General features: G+C 41.2%; 1 protein-coding gene across 2 annotated transcripts in view; it reads right to left on the minus strand.

Annotated features, from left to right (window-relative positions):
• The window catches only part of LOC149124909 (tolloid-like protein 1), a 174,889-nt gene that overhangs the window by 30,846 nt on the left and 124,647 nt on the right, over window positions 1-19,396 (minus strand). Inside the window, exons 7-8 of one of the 2 annotated variants that reach the window (XM_089302148.1) lie at window positions 18,965-19,070; window positions 9,494-9,618 (exon numbers count right to left, since the gene is read on the minus strand). In XM_089302148.1, the coding sequence (XP_089158274.1) occupies window positions 9,494-9,618; window positions 18,965-19,070 (231 nt within the window). Of the gene's footprint in view, window positions 1-9,493; window positions 9,619-18,951; window positions 19,071-19,396 lie in introns of both variants that reach the window. The other variant, XM_089302149.1, reaches the window with a different exon arrangement.

Consider the following 19,396-nt stretch of genomic DNA (forward strand, 5'->3'; position numbering starts at 1 on the left):
AAATTATAAATGGTGCAGCACATCCTGTATTAAATATGGAAAGAAACATTATGACCCTCTAAGCAAAACAGAGCCATAAAGATAGTCTATTGTGACACAAATATTTATTCAGGAAAACAGACTATGTTTGCATAATAGAATACATTTAAAGTAGGAGCAAGCAATGTTTATTCTGATGAACAGGCAGATAAAAGTAAATTTAGCACAAAACGAAAAGCTCAAGGTCAAGAATCCATAATTCAGCACTGTTCTGAGTCATCTAGCACACTTGATAAATGTAACATTGCAAGAAGACTTAGAAAAATGAAAACTGATTAAGATTTTATGAATACAAACAATATGCTTCCGAGTAGGATCATTTTAGATGCTAAATAATGACTTGGAAGTTGACTGAGTTTCAATGAAAAAGACTACAATTTTCATTCTGTAATATTTTAAAGTACCAAGAAGCCACTGAAAATTCTGGTACTAGATTTGCTAAAGTGAAGCTAAAACCATGAGATAGATTGAATCCATAGATACATCCATACAACCCTGCTCTTATAAAGATAAATATTCTCTAAACAAAACATAATATACAGTTAAGAAATTAAATCTATGGCCAGCACCGAACTCACTACGCTAATCCTCTGCCTGCGGTACTGGCACCCCGGGGTTCTAGTCCCAGTTGGGGTGCCGCATTCTGTCCCTGTTGCCCCTCTTCCAGGCCAGCTCTCTGCTGTGGCCTGGGAAGGCAGTGGAGGATGGCCCAAGTCCTTGGGCCCTGCACCCGCATTGGAGACCAGGAAGAAGCACCTGGCTCCTGGCTTCGGATCAACGCAGCGCCGGCCGTAGTGGCCATTTAGGGTTTGAACCAACGGAAGGAAGACCTTTCTCTCTCTCTCTCTCTTTCTTTCTCTCTCTCTCTCTAACTCTGCCTGGCAAAATAAATACATACATAAATAAAATAAATAAATAAAATATATAAAATAGTGCCTGTATGTAAGGTAACAGTGCAAAAAATTGTATTCACATTGCAATTATCATTTGTGAATTTTCCTCAATAAATTTATATGGACAAAAATTCAATATTGCTTGCCACCAGGAAGAGACAGATCAAAACCACAATTAGGTATCATTTCTCTCCAGGCAGAATGGCTATCACAGAAGAGAAAATCATATATATTTCTCAGCAGTGATGCTGAGAAAAGAGAACCTCCACTGTTGGTGGGGATGCAAATGAGTCCAGTCATGATGCAGAAGAGTACAAAGCGCTCAGATAACTAGAATTAGGTCTACTGTATGAACCAGCTATCCCACACCTGGCTATATACCCAAGAGTGATGAAATAAGCCTGCAGAGAGATACCGCCACTGGCAAGTTCAATGCAGTACTGTTTTCAGTAGCCAGGATATAGAATCAATCTAGGGGTCCATTGAAGGATAAATAAATAAAATGTGGTGCAGGCTGGCACTGTGGCTCAATAGGCTAATCCTCCGCCTTGTGGCGCCGGCACACCGGGTTCTAGTCCCGGTCGGGGCACCGGATTCTGTCCCGGTTGCCCCTCTTCCAGGCCAGCTCTCTGCTATGGCCCGGGAGTGCAGTGGAGGACGGCCCAAGTGCTTGGGCCCTGCACCTGTATGGGAGACCAGGAAAAGCACCTGGCTCCTGGCTTCGGATCAGTGTGATGCACTGGCCGCAGTGCGCTGGCTGCGGCGGCCATTGGAAGGTGAACCAATGGCAAAGGAAGACTTTTCTCTCTGTCTCTCTCTCTTTCTCACAGTCCACTCTGCCTGTCAAAAAAAAAAGAAAGAAAGAAAGAAAGAAAGAAAGAAAGAAAGAAAGAAAGAAAGAAAATGTGGTGCATATACACAGTGAAATATTATTCAGTCATGAAAAAGAAATGGCAGCAATATGGATGGAACTGGAGATTGTAATGTTCAGTGAAATAGGACAGCCACACAGAAAGACAACTAGTGCATGCTGTCTCTTGTATGTGGGAGTTAAACACAGTCCAGGTGAACTTAGAATAGTGGTCACTACATCCTGGGGTGCCCTGGGGGGGTGGATGCAGGTTGCATAATGGGTACTGGATCAGTTAGTTTACTTTCTCGGGAGGAAAGGGTGTAGCTGTTTCTGCCCGTGCGCTCTGCCTCACCTTTTTGTCCATCTGTTTGGGGCAGGCAGTGCCACTCACTGTGGTGAGCACTCTGCCTGGTGTGCACATTACAAGCGGAAGGCTGCATTGTTACCCAACAAGAGACATGGAAATGTGTTGCATTCATTTGCTGTATTTGTCTAATCTTAATCATCCTTTCTGGTGCTATATTTCTTGATTCTCCCATTTCCCACGTAAGAAGCAAAGCGAAAGGTAAGAACAACCAAAAAGAAATCCATCTGCAATTTCATTTGCGAGGGGTAAGAATTAAAGAATTACAACTAATATGATGAACCCAGGCACTCTGCTACGGCATGTTCACCACGAGACTGAACGCCGATCCCAAACTTAACTTTTAATTCCATTTTTTATCATATATAACTATTTTAATGAAAATGCTGACATACTAGGAAACCATTAAAATGTACGTAAATGGTTGCACAAGGAAAATGCCATCATTCAAAGTGTGTAATCTTTATTTACAAGACATCGGCTGGTGCCGCGGCTCACTAGGCTAATCCTCCACCTTGCGGTGCCGGCACACCGGGTTCTAGTCCCTGTTGGGGCGCCGGATTCTGTCCCGGTTGCCCCTCTTCCAGTCCAGCTCTCTGCTGTGGCCAGGGAGTGCAGTGGAGGATGGCCCAAGTGCTTGGGCCCTGCACCCCATGGGAGACCAGGAGAAGCACCTGGCTCCTGTTAAAAACAAACAAACAAAACTTCATGCTTTGAAAACAGGATCTTGTCTTAGATTCGACTTCTACTGCCTGCCTGAGGAAGAGCCCAGATGAGGGGGTTCCACTTCTGGCAACAGCCTGTTTGTAGGGTGTAGGGTGCTGCGGTAGGAAGGCTGTGGTCTTGCGGCCAACATCCCTGGGTTTTCTTGTGAGACAAGAGGTCTACGGCCCAGTACGTTGCTACTAAAAGTTGCTGCGTTAGCTGGCTTCAGAGGCGGCCACGTGGTGGAAGCGCTGGGTGAAGACGGCTCCGCGGTTTCTCTAGGTATTGTTCTGCTAACGTCTGGGGGTGCGCAGGGAGTTCAGATGAGAACGCTTTTCCGGGGTGAATGTCTCCCGAATGCATTTGTTCCCTCTCCCTCCAGTTCTTGTCGGGTTAACTCCATGCAACGTTTCCTTTTGGAGCCGCCGGCTTCCAGACCCTGAATGCTGTATTTCCCGAGTCTCTGGGAGGAAGCTCGCTCGCTCTCTCTCTCTCTCTCTCTCATGCTGTGCAGTCTCTTCGAACGATGCTTACGCCCGGGCCTCGGTACTTCAAGTCCTGTTTGTTTATCCGGTGTTGCTTTTAGTTCCTAGCGTGGTGGAGGGTCACCGATGGAGTCTAATTCAGAGTCCACGGTTTCAAGAAGCATGCTGAGTAGGTCAGGTGACTTATACTGCACTGCGAACATGAGAGTGTCCGCTGCTACTGTCGACCACGTGGACGTCTGCTTCATGCACGAGGAGAAACTCGGACATTTCCGCAGGGCGGCCCAGCCCAGGAGCAGGAGCTGATGTACTCTGCCCACGTCGCCCACGCGGGGCGCGCTGTGGGTCTCCCCCAGGTCCTTTCCTCTGACGTTGCACCCGAACCGCGGCTGCAGCCCTGAGCTATTTTGGCATCCAACCTTGGCTCTTAAGAACCTCTTAGGCTGCTTGCCTTTCCAATCAAAACTTTTTTTTTTTTTTTTTTTCTTTCATTTTGGAGGCTACCAATTGCTAGTCGCCAGCTCGCGCATCTACATCAGCGCCACCGTTACTCGGTCTGGCCAAAGGACGGGACCAGCGTCACTCAAGAGGCTGCAGAGCTCTGACGTCATCACACCACGAGGGCCGCCACGCCGCGCGGCCGGACACGGGTGGGCAGGCCCCGGCACAGCCGCGCAAGTGCACAGAGGCCGTGGGCGCGCAGCCCCTCGCTCCGTTTTTGACCAACCCTTTGAAGTGCCCTCAGATGTAGTCCTTCATCCAGCAGAGAAAACCGTTGTCAGATTATATAAACCTCATGCAGAGCCGCGACTGCCTGCCCACCTCAGCACTCTCGGCTCCACTGTCCTCATCACACAGTCCACGGGAGACGGGAAGTGGGGACAACGCCCCGTCCACATCCTCTGTGAAGAAGCACCTTGTCCTCATGGTGCCCGGGATACAAGGAAGGGTGACTGCGCCGGCAGCGACAGCATTAGCAGGTGTCCTTTCAGACGTCCTAAAGCTTGAAAGACTTGCAAGCCCCCGCAGGTCACGGGATGACCTTTGGGCAGCAATGTCCAGGACCTCCCCAACTTGGGCTTCTGTCTCCGCCCCGTCCCGGGCTTGCAGCCTGGCAGTGAACGCACGGGTCCCGCGTCCGTGCAGCGCCAGGGCTCTGAAGGATCGTGTGCTGTCTCACACAGGCCGTCTTGTCCATCTCCAAAGCCAGGAGCAAGAAATGGCAATGAACAATTCTAAACTACAAGAAACTTATCCTCAGACCGTCAGTGCAGAAATCCAAGTTTACTCCTGTACTGACCTTTTGTATGAGGACGCGCTGACCGTCCAATAAGGAACTGGGATTTCATATTTTTATATGACAGCAAACACAAATAGAAAAAAATGCAAGAGTGGATTGCAAAGTACCAGCTATAAGTTTCTGAAATAAGTTAGTACTATTTTAAGGAAATTAAATATATGCATTTCTAAGTCTGCACATGTCCTGATAAATTTTAAAATAATTTCTCTCAAATATTTAAGACCGGTGAACAGTATTTGCAGCTTGCCTACTAGAAACATGCCTGTGAGAATTCAGGTCCTCTATGACAGACTGTCTATCTATCTGCTTTACTAGGTCAATATTCCTTTCAAAATTAAGCTCTAAGAATTGCTCTGTAAAATGCACATCTAATAGAGCTCTGAACATAAACCAAAGAGGAAAAAGTTGGCATAAACAGCAGCAAAATTCACTTTGCTGGCTCTATATTCCAGCAATTTCTAGTAAAACAGTAAGGATAAGACAAGCTGCAAAGGAATATGAAGTTGGTATCCGCCTTCTTCCGTATTAAAACCAAGGCACAACCAGATCTCAGCTTGTAAACTCTTTTTTAATCATTTTTATTTATATTCAAGGGAACAAATTTCATGCATTTCATATACACACTTTTAAGAGCACAATTACATTTCCCACCTTCCTCTCCTTCCCTCCCTCATTCTCCCCTCCCCCTCTTCCTTTCTTATTTTTCTTTTAATTTTTACAACGAGAAACTTTCCATTTATTTTTTAATCACAAGCTTAACCCTCCACTAAATAAAAAATTCAACAAGTAGAAGCAGAAAAAAAAACACTGTTCCTCAAGAATATAGACAAGGGTTATAAACAAGAATCAAATCTCAAAATGTCAAATTCACTCATACACATAACATTTTTTGTACTCCATATAAATCGGTTACCACAAATAAGGGCAAACATATAATTTCGTCTTTTGGAGACTGGCTTATTTCACTAAGCATAATGGTCTCCAATCGCATCCACTTTGCTGGAAAAGATAGGGCTCCATTCTTTTTATGGCTGAGTAGTATTCCATACCGTGTGTGTGCGTGAGTGTGTGGGTGTGGGTGTGGGTGTGTGCGTGTGTGTGTGTGAGTGTGCTTGTGTGTGTGTGGGTGTGGGTGTGTATCACAATTTCTTTATCTGGTCCTCAGCTGATGGACATCTGGTTGACTCCATATCTTAGCTATTGTGAATTGAGCTGCCAAAGATATGGGGTACAGATAACTCTTTCAAATGCTGATTTCATTTCTTTTGGGAAACCTTGTGAATTTTTTAAATTAATTTATTTATTTGAGATGCAGAGTTATATAGAGAGGAGAGACACAGAGAAATCTTCTACTGATTCACTACCCAATGGTCACAACAACCAGTGCTGGGCAAGGGTGAAGCCAGGAGCTTCTTCTAGGTCTCCCACATAGGTGCAGGGACCTGAGTACTTGGGCTATCCTCCACTGCTTTCCCACGTTCATTAGCAGGGAGCTGGATTGGAAGTGGAGCAGCTGGGACTCAAACCGGTGCCTATATGGGATGCTGGCACTGCAGGCGGCGGCTTAACCTGCTGCACCCTAAACAACATCCCCAACCTCGTAAAGTCTTAATCTCCTCCTGTGTAATCCTTAAAGAAGTTGTCCTGGGGCCAGCACTGTGGCTTAGCGAGTAAAGCTGCCGCCTGTAGTGCCAGCATCCCATATGGGCGTCAGTTCGAGTCCCTGCTGCTCCACTTCCAATCCAGCTCTCTGCTATGGCCTGCACCCAAGTAGGAGACCTGAAAGAAATTCCTGGCTCCTGGCTTTGGATTGGTGCAGCTGCAGATATTTTGTCTGCCTGGGGAGTGAACCAATGGATGGAGGACCTCTCTCTCTCTCTCTCTCTGCCTCTGCCTCTGCCTCTGCCTCTCTGTGACTCAGCCTTTCAAATAAATAAATGATTCTTTAAAATAAAAAGGAAGTTGTCCTATTTAGACTTCTGTGTATAATCACGTATCTTTCACCTCATTCCATTGATGATGTTGCTAAACTTCATTGGTGTATGGTGAGTCTACAGACACCACTGCCATTGTCCTAATCACCAGCGGTGCTCCCCACTTAAGGGATGGAAACTTTAAATATATAACTATGTGTGGGGTTTAAATTTAACTACATTAGGAAATGAGACAGACGGGTGCAGAGATTTAGAGAGAAGGAAAAATGGAAAACAATGGGGGAGAATTGTTCAGTGAGAATTGAGAAAAAAATGTCATTCTCAAAGATTTGGTGAATTAAAAGCTAATTTATCTTCATTCAAAAAAAAAAATCCCGTAACTTTCCTTTACTCCATGTAATTCATAAGCTATAACAGCAACTGGCTTTTAATTCTGCTTTAGAAATACAGACATCTTTTGTCACAGAGAATAGTGCTTTCATGACTGTGCTTTTACTATGTTAAATAAAGTAATGTATACATGAATATTTACTCTGGTTTGAATAAGAAAATGACCCATTTGTGCATTTATATCATGAAAATCTCAATTAGAAACCACACTTCTAATTTTCTTTCTGTTAATAATGGAAATATTTAAGAGTCACTGGCTGAAATTTAAATTAATACAATTTGATTATTTTTGATTCATATTAACTTTCCTACAATTTAATGCTCAAATGAATCTCCAGTGTGATTTTTAAGTGTGATGTCTGAATGCATACATGGAGAGAGACAAGCAAAATTGTTTACATGCAAAGTGGTCAGTTATTTAATTGTAGCAATTAAATTACTAATAGTAAAACCTTTCTCTTTCTAAACGATTAAAAACATCACACACTAAATGTTGCTAAAAATTAGTCAAGAATCACCCCTGACTTTTTCATAGTGGTGCCATTCTCTTACAAGTGTGTTTTTCCTATGGAAATATGAATTTAAAAAAATTAAAGAAATACTGCATGTGCCTGTATATTTTATAAACCTACATAAAACATTTAAAAGATATTTATACAAGTATGAATCCAATTTAAGTATCCATGATGTAAATAAATCTATGAATACTAAGTATTATTAGATACAGGACAAAATTCTATAGGTAAGCAGTCAGATGACTACAGATAGGATTATGTACAAAAGAAAAAATTTTAAAACTTACTTTCAGTATTGAATCACTAAGATGTAAAAGGCCTTAAATAAACTTTACATTTAAAAAAAAGTTAACTGTCCTTCTGAAAACTTAATAGACCTAAATTAGAAGAAAATGAACCATTACAAGATAATTGGGAAAGCCGTAATATCTTATAATTTACTGTAGCCAATTTGATCTTGAGGGAGTGGAAACCTCTTTTCTCAGCAGAAATGTTTACTAAATTCACCAGGCTGAATCAATGAATTAAATAATCACATCATACTGAATGACCAACTTCCTAGCTATTTCCTGTGACTATCCAGCCAACTCACTTTTTCTTGCTTGCATCTGAAACCTGAACTGCTCAACAAAAGCATACTACCCCATATGTCAAGGAGCACATATTAAATTGTTGTGAATGAATCAGCTTGCTTTCTCCTATCCCCTGAGGGCATATCTTCCCAGACTCACACCAGACTCGTAATAAGTGTAATGAACATAAGAGCTTCCCTATCACTCAATACATAAACAACATCAAGGTAAATTTTCAGGGATGAATATAACCATTACACCCCTGATAATCTGCAAACATTATTAAACTAGCAGGAAATTAAAACTGTTATAGTTATTTTACCTTCTGCAACCTTAGTGATCTAGAAATATTTCCAAATGTGAATGCTGTTAGTGTTAGGTAAAGGGGGTTTCTTTGGAAATTTAGTTTGGGAAAACTGTATTGAATCTTTCACATCTGCTCTTTCAAAGATGATCACTACTCAGGATGTGAACAGAACTCACAACATAGCAAATTTGCAGCAGAATCCCTTTTCTTCCTTGAACCATCAATGTACTGGAGTTCCCTTAGAATATTCTTGTTTTATAAATATATTTTTTAAAATTGTATTTAAGTTATACAAGGTTCATGCATTTCATATATACAGATTTAGGAACATAGTGACACATCCCCCCACCCCCACCCCGCCATGCTCCAACCCTTCCTCCTCCCTCTCACATTCCCACTCTTAATTTTTACAAAGATTTACTTTCAGTTTACTTGGTGATTATATAGCTAACCCTACACTAAGTAAAAGAGTTCAACAAATAGTATGAAGAGGAAAACAAAAACAAAACAATACACGGTTCCTCAACGGAAGCAACAAGGCTGCAAACAATCACCAAGACTCTTTCATTCATCCTTTCTTCAAAACTTCATTCAGTAGCAAAATACACAGTGGCTCACCAGTAACTTCGTGAGAACTTTTTTTTTTTTTTTTTTTTTTTTTGAGCAGGGTTATAAATACCTACTGCCAAAATTTTCATGTATATACCATTAAGGAAGGGACTTGAAAGAAAAGGTCATTCAGGAACCAATTTTGCAGTTCAAATAAAGGATATTCTTTCTCTATTGGCAAGGAAACTCAGCACTTGATTAGAAAATCATGCAACTCCTTAGTAACTATCAAATAACCATTCTATTTTGCTCTTTTACTCATGAAATTAAAAGAAAACAATGCGTATTGCCCCAGCTCTTGAAATCTGAATTCTAACAGCTTGTTTTGATTTGTAGCGATGAGTATCCCAGAGTTCCCTCCTCGCTCATCCCATGATTGCTTGGAACTTTGCATGTCACTTGTCAGCAAGGAGAGAGACAAGTAAACAGCCGGGTAAACCATGGCTTGTCCATCAGCAAGAGCACAGCCCAGCACAGCCCAGCACAGCCCAGCTCAGCCACGTGCCTGTGTTTGCAGAGAGCAATACCTGGACATCGATACAGCTTTCTTGCCTGTGCAATATCTCCTTTACTTAAACGCGTGCGTTGACCGATGGCGGGACGTATGCCATTATCATCGCGGGAGGGGAGAATCGTATCCAGAAACATCCCCCTGAAAGAGAAAAGAAACAAACCACCCCTACGTCACCAAATCAAAGCACATATCTTGCTTACCAATATACGGTTGCTTTTTAAACTCAAGTCAATCAAATGGAAAATACAACGGAGTGAGCTCTAGGCAGTGTGTCAAACTTTCAAAACACCAGCATCATGTGTGTGTAGCATAAAATCAATGATGACATCCACGTGTTCCTTAGAAAACTGTATTATGTGTTTTTAAAATACATGGAATATTTTATAGTCTCCCACCAAGTACACCATGGCTCTGTTTTTGTCTCCCAAACAGATCTAAGAATCCCTTAGATTGTCAGATTGTAAAACAATTCTTCCTCATGATATATATATATACAATATATACAATAAAGACTTCTGCAATTACTAAAATTCAAAGAGTCAAACAAAATACACCTTAATATTCTTCGAATTAAATTCTAATTTAACTATCTAAGCATTTAAGATTTCTTACAAGTCTAAATGCTATAACGTATGTTAAAAAAGGAAAAACAATGTCAAAATGTAGACAGAACAGTGCAAAACAAAAGTATTATGTATCATTTTCAATGTTTCATGGCAAAATTGCTTAGCAAAAAATCCTAATCAGTGCCCCATTGATTCTAAGCTATAGATATTGAGTTGCTTTTGACTCAAAGTTTTAGTAGAAGAATTACTACTTTTCCTACTATGTATGAGTTAAAATTCTTAATATAGTACACTAAAGATACATTCTAATTTTGCAATACGTATCAAACATTTATAACTCTAAAGGAAGTGCTTAGGTTAAAAATACAATGAACTGTGAAACTATTACAACAGGTTGAGAAGGAGGGAGTTTGCCTGTGTGGATTTTTAAAAAACAAAAATTGTTTTTCAGAAAATAAAGAAGGAAATTTTCCACAAAGATATTTTAAATTAAGAAATAACCTTAGCACCAATGCCTGCAATGGGCACCCATATGGGCACTGGTATGTGTCCCAGTGTTACTGTTCCAATCCAGTTCTCTGCTAATGGCCTGAGAAAGCAGTGGAGGATGGCCCAAGTCTTTGGGTCCCTGCACCCACATGAGAGATCGGAAGAAACTCCTGGCTCCTGGCTTTGGATTGGCCCAGCTCTGGCCATTGTGGCCACTTGGGGAGTGAACCAGCAGATGGAAGACTTTTCTCTCTGTCTTTTCTCTCTCCCTCTCTCTGTCTATAACTCTACCTCTCAAATAAATAAATATAATCTTAAAAAAAAACAGAAATGACCTTGTAAGATGTCTTTTTTTAAAAAAAATTCTCATTTATTTTTCTGAGAGGCAAAGAGACAAAGAGAAAGACAAAGAAAGTTCTCATCCTCAGGTTCAATCCTCAAATGCCTGAAACTTGGGGGCTGGAACTGGGAGCTAGAAAACCAACTTAAGTCTCCCATGTGAGTTACAGCAATCAAATCAATTTGGCTACCACTGCTGCCTCTCAAAGTGCAAATAATTTGGAAGCTGGAATCAGACTCTGACCTCGAAAGTGAACCCTGATTCTTTGATGTGGGACGTAGCATCATAACGGGTATCTTAACATCCAGAAGAAATGCCCATCGCGTAAGATATCTTTTAAATGGAGATGAGTGATGGGACATGCCTTTTCAATATTTACAATATCACACATTTATACTGCAGGTTAAAGAATAACACTTTAAGCTCTGCTTAGTCCTCCCCTTTAGGAAACATTCGTTCAGCACTGTTCTAGGTTTGGATTTATAGCAGTGAACAGACTAACAAAAATACTACTCTTTCTGATTTTAATATCCTAATGTGGGGAGAAAGACATTAAAATGAAAGACCAATAACTTGGGTAGTGATCAGATCAGCACTGTGGAAAAAATAAAGGACAGAAGGTGGGTATCGGCTGCACAGCAAGTCTTATGGCTACCTACCAGTAGAGAGTCCCCAGAAAGAACCATTTAGAGATGCAAGGACTTCTGAAATCTTTGAGCACCAGCTAGATAATGTGTTTACCTGGAGGACAACAACTACTAATTTATAGGAGGATGGCAAACAGAATGACATGGTTAACTTATGACTTATAGCTTTTAGGTAAGCAAAGGAGTGGTGATATACAACCTGGCCATCTCAAATCCCAAGGCGGCAACTCTTTAAAGCCAGATCTAAGCACTTATAGAACTCCATCTATATACTGCCCGAGACAAGGGCAGACAAGTAGAGACTAATGATTTATGGGAACTGACCATCAAAAGCAAGAGCTCACACTAAGATGCAACTTCGGGAGGCCCCATGTAATTGGAAAGGGAAGCTGAGTTATAAGGTAGCATTGAGAAAAGCCATCTCTCAATGGCACCGCATGAATCAACAGAAACATTAAGTAGGAAAACGGAAATTGATGGAGTGTTACAATTTCTGCAGTCCTCCAGTACTAAGCAAAGTATTGACTATTTTCTATTTTCAAAAATAAATGGGCACTCTTTGACGAGTTTCACTTTTTAAGCTTTCAGGAGGTTCAATATTTAAAAAAAGTTAATGACATTTTGGAGTGGATATATGCTACCTTGGCCAGTAGAATAATGAATTTTGACTTATTCTATATACCGAGGTATCCTTTCTTACATTCTAAAGGGGACCAATCACCCATTCTTGTACTTTCTTTATGGTCAGGAAGTTAACAATTCTGTTTGTCCAAGACATGGCCATTGAGCAAGGGAGGTGTTATCAATAGGCCAGAGGCAAATCATACTGAGGTTCCTTTCTAATAGCCATTCTTCATTTATTTTAATTGTGTAAAAATGGCAAATGAGCTATTCTTTTAAGAAACTTTGTAAAATTTTACAACTTTTCTTTGTTTTAATGAAAAAGTTATCAGTTTGCATGAATTTACCTTACAGAATATCTATGCATTTGAAGGCCTCATAGGCCAAGACTTCTCACCATGATTTCCTAAACCTATTCCATGGGTTACACTCACAGAAACAACTGGAACATTGTAGACTCCATGAGTTCAGAACAGAAGAACTATAAAACCTCTCACTAGTGTAGAGAAAGCATTTGACAAGATTCAAGACGCTTCCCTGATTCATACTCAACAAACCAGAAAGTGAAAGAAACTACCTCAAAATAATGAAGGTCACAAATGAAAAGCCCACAACTGAGGCCGGCGCTGTGGCTTAGCAGGTAATGCCTGCCATGCCAGCATCCCATGTGGGCGCCAGTTCGAGTCCTGGCTGCTCCACTTCTGATCCAGCTCTCTGCTGTGGCCTGGGAAAGTAGTAGAAGATGGCCCAAGTCCTTGGGCCCCTACACCCATGTGGGAGACCGGGAAGAAGTTCCTGGCTCCTGGCTTCAGACTGGCGCAGCTCTGGCCATTACAGCCAGCTGGGGAGTGAACCAGTGAATGGAAGACCTCTACCTCTCCTTCTCTCTCTGTGTAACTCTGACTTTCAAATAAATAAATAAATCTTATTAAAAAAAAGAAAAGTCCACGGTTATCATCATATTCAGTGGTGAAAAACAAAGCTTTTCCTCTAAGAGCAGTAACAAAGGATGCCTGTTCTCAGCCCTTCTGTTTAACCTGGTACTGGATGTTGTGACCACAGTAATTAGGAAAGAAGGTAGAAGACGGGAGGAGGAGGGGGAACAAGAAGGTGAGAGAGAGGGGAAGGAAGTAGAGAAGAAGGAAGTAGAGAAAAAGGAAGAAGAGGAGGACTAAAGAGGAGGAGGAGGAAGAGAAGAAGAAGAAGAGGAAGACTAAGGAGAAGGAGGAGGAGGAGAAGAAGAGGAAGAAGAAGAATTAAAATTAAGGAAGTAGGAGACATTACCTCTATCTGCAGATGATATGGTCTTACACAGAACACCCTAAATGCTCCACAAAAAACTGTTAGAACTAATATGTGAATTTAGCAAAATCAAAACACAAAACCAGTTATCTTTCTACACGCCAACAGTGAGTTACCCATAAAGGAAATCAAGACAAAAAATTGTACAAATACTTAGAAGTAAACCCAACCAAAGAAACGAAAGACTTGGACAGTGAAAACTAAAACAACATTGCTGAAAGAAATTAAAGTGATAAGTAAGTGGAAAGGTCCTGTGATCCTGGATTTAAAATTAAATAGTAAGCTCTTAATATTACTCAAATAAATCTATAGATTCAATACAATCCCTATTAAAATTCCAACGTTGTCTTTTTGTATTATTTTATTTGAGGTAGAGCTTCAGACAGAGAGAGGGAGAGACAGAGAGATCTTCCATCTGTTGGTTTACACCCCACATGGCTGCAATGGCAAGAGCTGGGCCTATCTGAAACCAGGAGCCAGGAGCTTCTTCTGGGTCTTCCATGTGGCTGAGCACTTGGGCCATCTTCCACTGCTCTCCCAAGCCATTAGCAGAGAGCTGGATCGGAAGAGGTGTGGTTGGGACACAAACCAGTGCCTATATGGGATGCCAGAGCCCCAGCAAAAATATATTACAAAGCTACAGTAATCAACATATTATGGCACTGGCATAAAGATAAACCTCTAGACCAATGAAATAAAGTAGAGAACCCCCCCCAAAAAAAAAAAACTAATGTATATAATCAAATTCTCTTCAAGAAGGATTCCAAAAGGCAGCCTTTTCTACAAATGATGACAAAAAACTGAACATCCACAGCCAAAAAAAAGAAGAAGAAATGAATTTGCACCATTATACTATGTAAAAGTATTAACTCAAAGTCAACTACAGATCTAAACATAAGACCCTGAACTATAAATTCCCAGAAGGAAAAATAAGGGGAAAGCTTCATGGCTGTCATGATTTATTGGATATGACATCAAAAGGCAACAGTATATTTAAAAAGAGAGCCACACACGATGAAATCAAACTTAACAGATTTTGGTCATATAGGACAAAATCGCCAGAGTGAAAACGTAACCTGCGGAATGGCAGAAAATATTTGCAAATCATATATCAGATTAAGTGGTTAAGAGCCAGAATACACAAAGAACTCTCACAGCTCAACAACAAATCAAGTAGCCTGAGTAACAACTGGGCAAAGGACTTGAGTAATCATTTCTCCAAAAATGACACACAAGTGACCGCCATGCATCTGAAAACATGTTCAGCTAATCAATACAAGATGCGCATCAATGATCACAAAAATGTCAATCTAAACCAAAATGTGGGGCAGTCATTATGGCATGGGAAGTTAAGTCGCCACTTGGAATGCCTGGTTCAAGTCCCAGCTACTCTGCTTCCAATCCAGCCCCCTGCTAGTGCACCTGGAAAGCAGAAGATGATGGCCCAAGTACTTGGGTTCCCGCCACCTACATGGGAAATCCAGATGGCTTTCTTAGGCCCTTGCATCTGCCTGGCCAACCTCTTGCTGTTTCAGTCACTTGAGGACTGAACTTACAGATAGAAGATCTCTCTCTTCTCTGTCTCTCACTCTCTCCGGTCATTCTGACTTTCAAATGAATAAATAAATCTTGTGATGGAAATTATCAAAACAAAGGAAAACAAGTGTTGGTGAGGACATAGAGAAAGCTAGAACTTATAAACCGTTAGCAGGATGTTAAATGGTGCAACCACCATGAGAAAAGTGTGCAAGTTCCTGAAGAATTAAAAGTAGAAATGCCACTGGGGTCAGCAATGTGCACAGTGGGTTAAGCCACTGCCTGCGATGCCAATATCCCACATGGGTGTCAGTTCGGATCCTGGTGGCCTCACTTCAAATTCAGCTGCCTATTGATGCGCTTGGGAGAGCAGCAAAAGACAGCCTAAGTCCTCCGGCCCCTGAACCCATGTGGGAGACCTGGATGGAGTTCTAGGCTCCTGGTTTTGGCCTGGACCAGCTCTGGCCTCTGCAGCCACCTAGGAAATGAACCAGTGGTTGCAAGATAGAGCACTTGCTCTCTCTCTCTCTCGCTCTCTCTCTCTCTCTGCCTTTCAAATAAGAACTACTACATGAACCAGCATCTCATGTCAGCTTAGATAGTGCTAAAGAATAGAAAGAAGGATCTCTGAGGAATCGTTACACACACATGTCCCACAGCAGCACTATTCACAGTTGTCAACGAGTGGTAATAACTCAAATGTCTGTTGATGGACAAAGGCATACATAAAATGTGATTATACAATCAAGTATTAGTCATCATTATTATAGAGGAAAATCTTGTCGTATGCTACAGTATGGATGAACTTAGAGGAAATAATGCTAAGGGAAATAAGCAAGTCACAAAAGGACACACTCTGTATGGTTCCAATTATACAAGGTATCTAAGGTAATGAAGTCCACAGAAGCAAAAAGCAGACTGGTGATTGCCAGGTGCTGGAGAGAGAGAATGGGAAGTTGCTGTTTAATGAGTACCAGGGCTTCAAGTTTGCAGACGAAAGTGTTCTAGAAATGTTTCACAACTGTGAATATACTTAACACTTTAAACTCTATACGTAAAAATGGCCAAGGAGGAGCTGGTGTTTGTCTAGTGGTTAAGGTGCCTACCTCCCACATCAGAGTGACTGATTTGATTTCCAGGTCTGGTTTCTGACTTAGGCTTTTTGCTAAAGCAGATCCTAGTAGGCAGTGGTGATGGCTCTAGGAACGGAGTTTCTGCCACTCCCGCAGACCTGGATTGACAAGTTTCCGGTTTCACTCCCAGCCCAATTCCAGCCCTGGGGCAGTGACCAGTGGAAGGATTTTTTTTTCCCTCTTTTTCTTTCTGCCTTACAAATAAATAAATATTTTTAAAGGTTTAAAATCATAAGGTTTTATTATGTGGAGGAAGGACTGAGAACTGTGACAAATGCTTCATTACCTGAAATCAATTACATATGTCAATAAGCAGCCTCTCTTTTTGGAAGATTTATTTATTGAATTGAGAGGCAGGGTTACATAGAGAGAAAGGTAGTGACAGAGAGAGAGGAATCTTCCGTCCACTGGGTCATGCCTCAAATGGCTGCAATGGCCGGAGCTAGGCTGATCTGAAGCCAGGAGCCAGGAGCTTCTTCCGAGTCTCCCATGTGGGTGTAGGGGCCCAAGCATGTGGGCCATCTTCCACTGCTTTCCCAGGCCATTAGCAAAAAGCTGGATCAGAAATGGAGCAACCGGGACCCAACTGGTACCCATGCGGGATGTCAGCACTGCAGGTGGAGGCTTAGCCTACAACGTCACAGCGCTGGTCCCCAAACACCCACTTTAAAGACTCCAGTTTATAAAATAATATGAGTGAGGATCAATCAGATATTATCTTTCCTACTATAAGGTCTTTTGAACTACAGAAATCTGTTTATTTATGAAAAAATGAGTAGCATAACTTTGAATCAATTTGATCGAATAAAAAGTCAAGACTGGGGGCCGGTGCTGTGGCGCAGCAGGTCAACACCCTGCCCCGAAGTGCCAGCATCCCATATGGGTGCCAGTTCAAGTCCCGGCTGCTCCACTTGCGATCCAGCTCTCTGCTATGGCCTGGGAAGGCAGTGGAGGATGACCCAAGTCCTTGGGCCCCTGCACCCACATGAGGACCTGGAAGAAGCTCCTGGCTCCAGGCTTTGGATCGGCACAGTTCCAGCCATTGCAGCCAATTGGGGAGTGAACCAGCATATGGAAGACCAATCTCAATGTCTCTCTCTCTCTCTCTCTCTCTCTCTCTCTCTCTCTGCCTCTCCTCTGTGTAACTCTGACTTGCAAATAAATAAATAAATCTTACAAAAAAAGTCAAAGCTGGTTGGCACACAACACAAAGGCAGATGATGGAGGAGACAGCAGCAGGCAGCATGAGAAGAGTGGTATATGGAGAAAACAGCCAGGCGGAAAGGCAAAGCAGACAAGTTCCAAGTTCAGGAAAGACTCAGCATTTCTGAAGAACAGGAAGCGTTCATTATTTTCTGCACTCTTTGCTACTTCCTGTCTTCCAAATAATCAAACCTCAGGTTAATTCTAAGTAACTGAATTCAGCAGCATAAGAGAGCAGTCTTGTCTAAACTTGGACCAAATGTTCATTTCTTTCACATCTCTATGGAAAACTCCCTTCCAAACATTGGTCTGAAACTAAAAATTTTATTATTCTTTAAGAATAATTGCAGGCTAAATTTCTGACTGTCATTTTTACCAAATCCTAAATTCAAATTCCAGGAACAATAAGCATGGGGATAGTTATTATATTTTAACAAAGATATATATACATGCATATATTATATATGCATGCACATGCATATATACATATACATACATATTTATGTGTATATATATATATGTGAAACATATACTTCAGAGGAGAATGGTTTTCAAAATAAAAGGGTTTCATAAAGTTCACGGAAAATGCATATTGTGAAAAAACTATATATGAATTTTAAAATGTCCTTACAACAAAACAAACTTATCTTTTAATTCCAGTTTCCATGAAGTTTTCAACATACACTGCACAGTCAACCCTCGCTTTTTTTTTTTTTTCAAAGTTTGGGTTTTTATAAAAGAATGATTCTAAAATGCGTCCAAGTACAAAGGGCTCATTAACACATCCTTCTCTCCTTTTTGCCAAAAATCTTTTATTGAACACATTTGACGTTTTCTTTCCTTCCTGAGCCTGCCTTCATAAACAGTTGTTAATGAACTGTGAGATGGATGTAACTGGGCAAAAGAGTGAATAGAAATGGATGTAGGAGGGTAAAATGAGCCTGAGTGTGCCAAGGGAATGGGTGAGTTCAGTGGTTTTACAGCTCCGAATTCCTTACCTGGCAACTATTTCCTGGATGCCATCATCTTTAGAATGAAGTGGATCAAAACCCAAGTTTATTTCACTCTTTAAAAAGAGTATTCAGTTAATGAAAGAATCCTAAGGTTAATAATTAATGAACGATAACTGAAAACTATATGAAGAAAAATATCTTCTTAACTTGTTGTCTTAGAATTCATTGAGTAATAGTCTTTCTTGAGCATTGGTGGTACTCGAGCCACTGAAAATGCACAGTATCCAACCGGAGTTGCATGCAGAGTGTGACATTCCAACGCAGCAACCAAGTAAACCATTTGACTTTTCACTACACTGCACTTTGGCAGTTTAATACACGGACTGGTTTGGTCATGATTTTAATTGACATTTTTAAAATAATTAAAATATACTTTAAATCCTTGATAATATCCTATCACTTCAAATGTATATATTTGATAGGAAAGGCAAAAATGTGTTGTAATATGTCATTAAAATGTCTGTTGTTGGCTATATTCTTAACCATGATTTTTTATTTATTTTGCTTGGTTTATTTCTGCCATAGAGCAGCAACATTTGAAAGGTATTCTCATTCTAATGTGAAACATAGCTTTGAGAGGAGCTACATGGAGGGAAGGAATTAAAAGTCAAAAGGTATAACCTGAGAGTCCAACCTTGAGAAGGTGTTCCTGGCATAGTGCATGATGCTGTCAAAGTCGTATCTTTCCCCAAGTGAGTTCACTTCACCGGGTTCCATCTTCAGAAAATTGTACTCTTGACCTAAGGATCAGGGACAAACAGAATCTCAGAAGCCTGGAAGAGGGGAGAGCACCACAGCCCTCCCTCGACTCGCATCTGCTCTTCATTAAATGACCCGTCTCCTTGCTGGCTCCACTTACACTCTCAGCCGGGCGCATGTGCCAAGGGCAGAGGTTTTCACTCGAGCTCCTACTGAAAGAATGGGTTAATGACTTTATCTCGGCAAAAACACTGACAAAACCAAACTTTGTATGTTTTTGACGTATGCTCTTTTACTACCTCACAATATTCATTTCTTTAAAATCTTGCTGCTTTTTGAGATACTGTACAAATCATAATAAGAGTTG

The sequence above is a fragment of the Oryctolagus cuniculus genome, chromosome 8 (genome assembly GCF_051225735.1).
Source record: "Oryctolagus cuniculus isolate XC-2025 breed Fujian yellow rabbit chromosome 8, ASM5122573v1, whole genome shotgun sequence".
NCBI lineage: Eukaryota > Metazoa > Chordata > Mammalia > Lagomorpha > Leporidae > Oryctolagus > Oryctolagus cuniculus.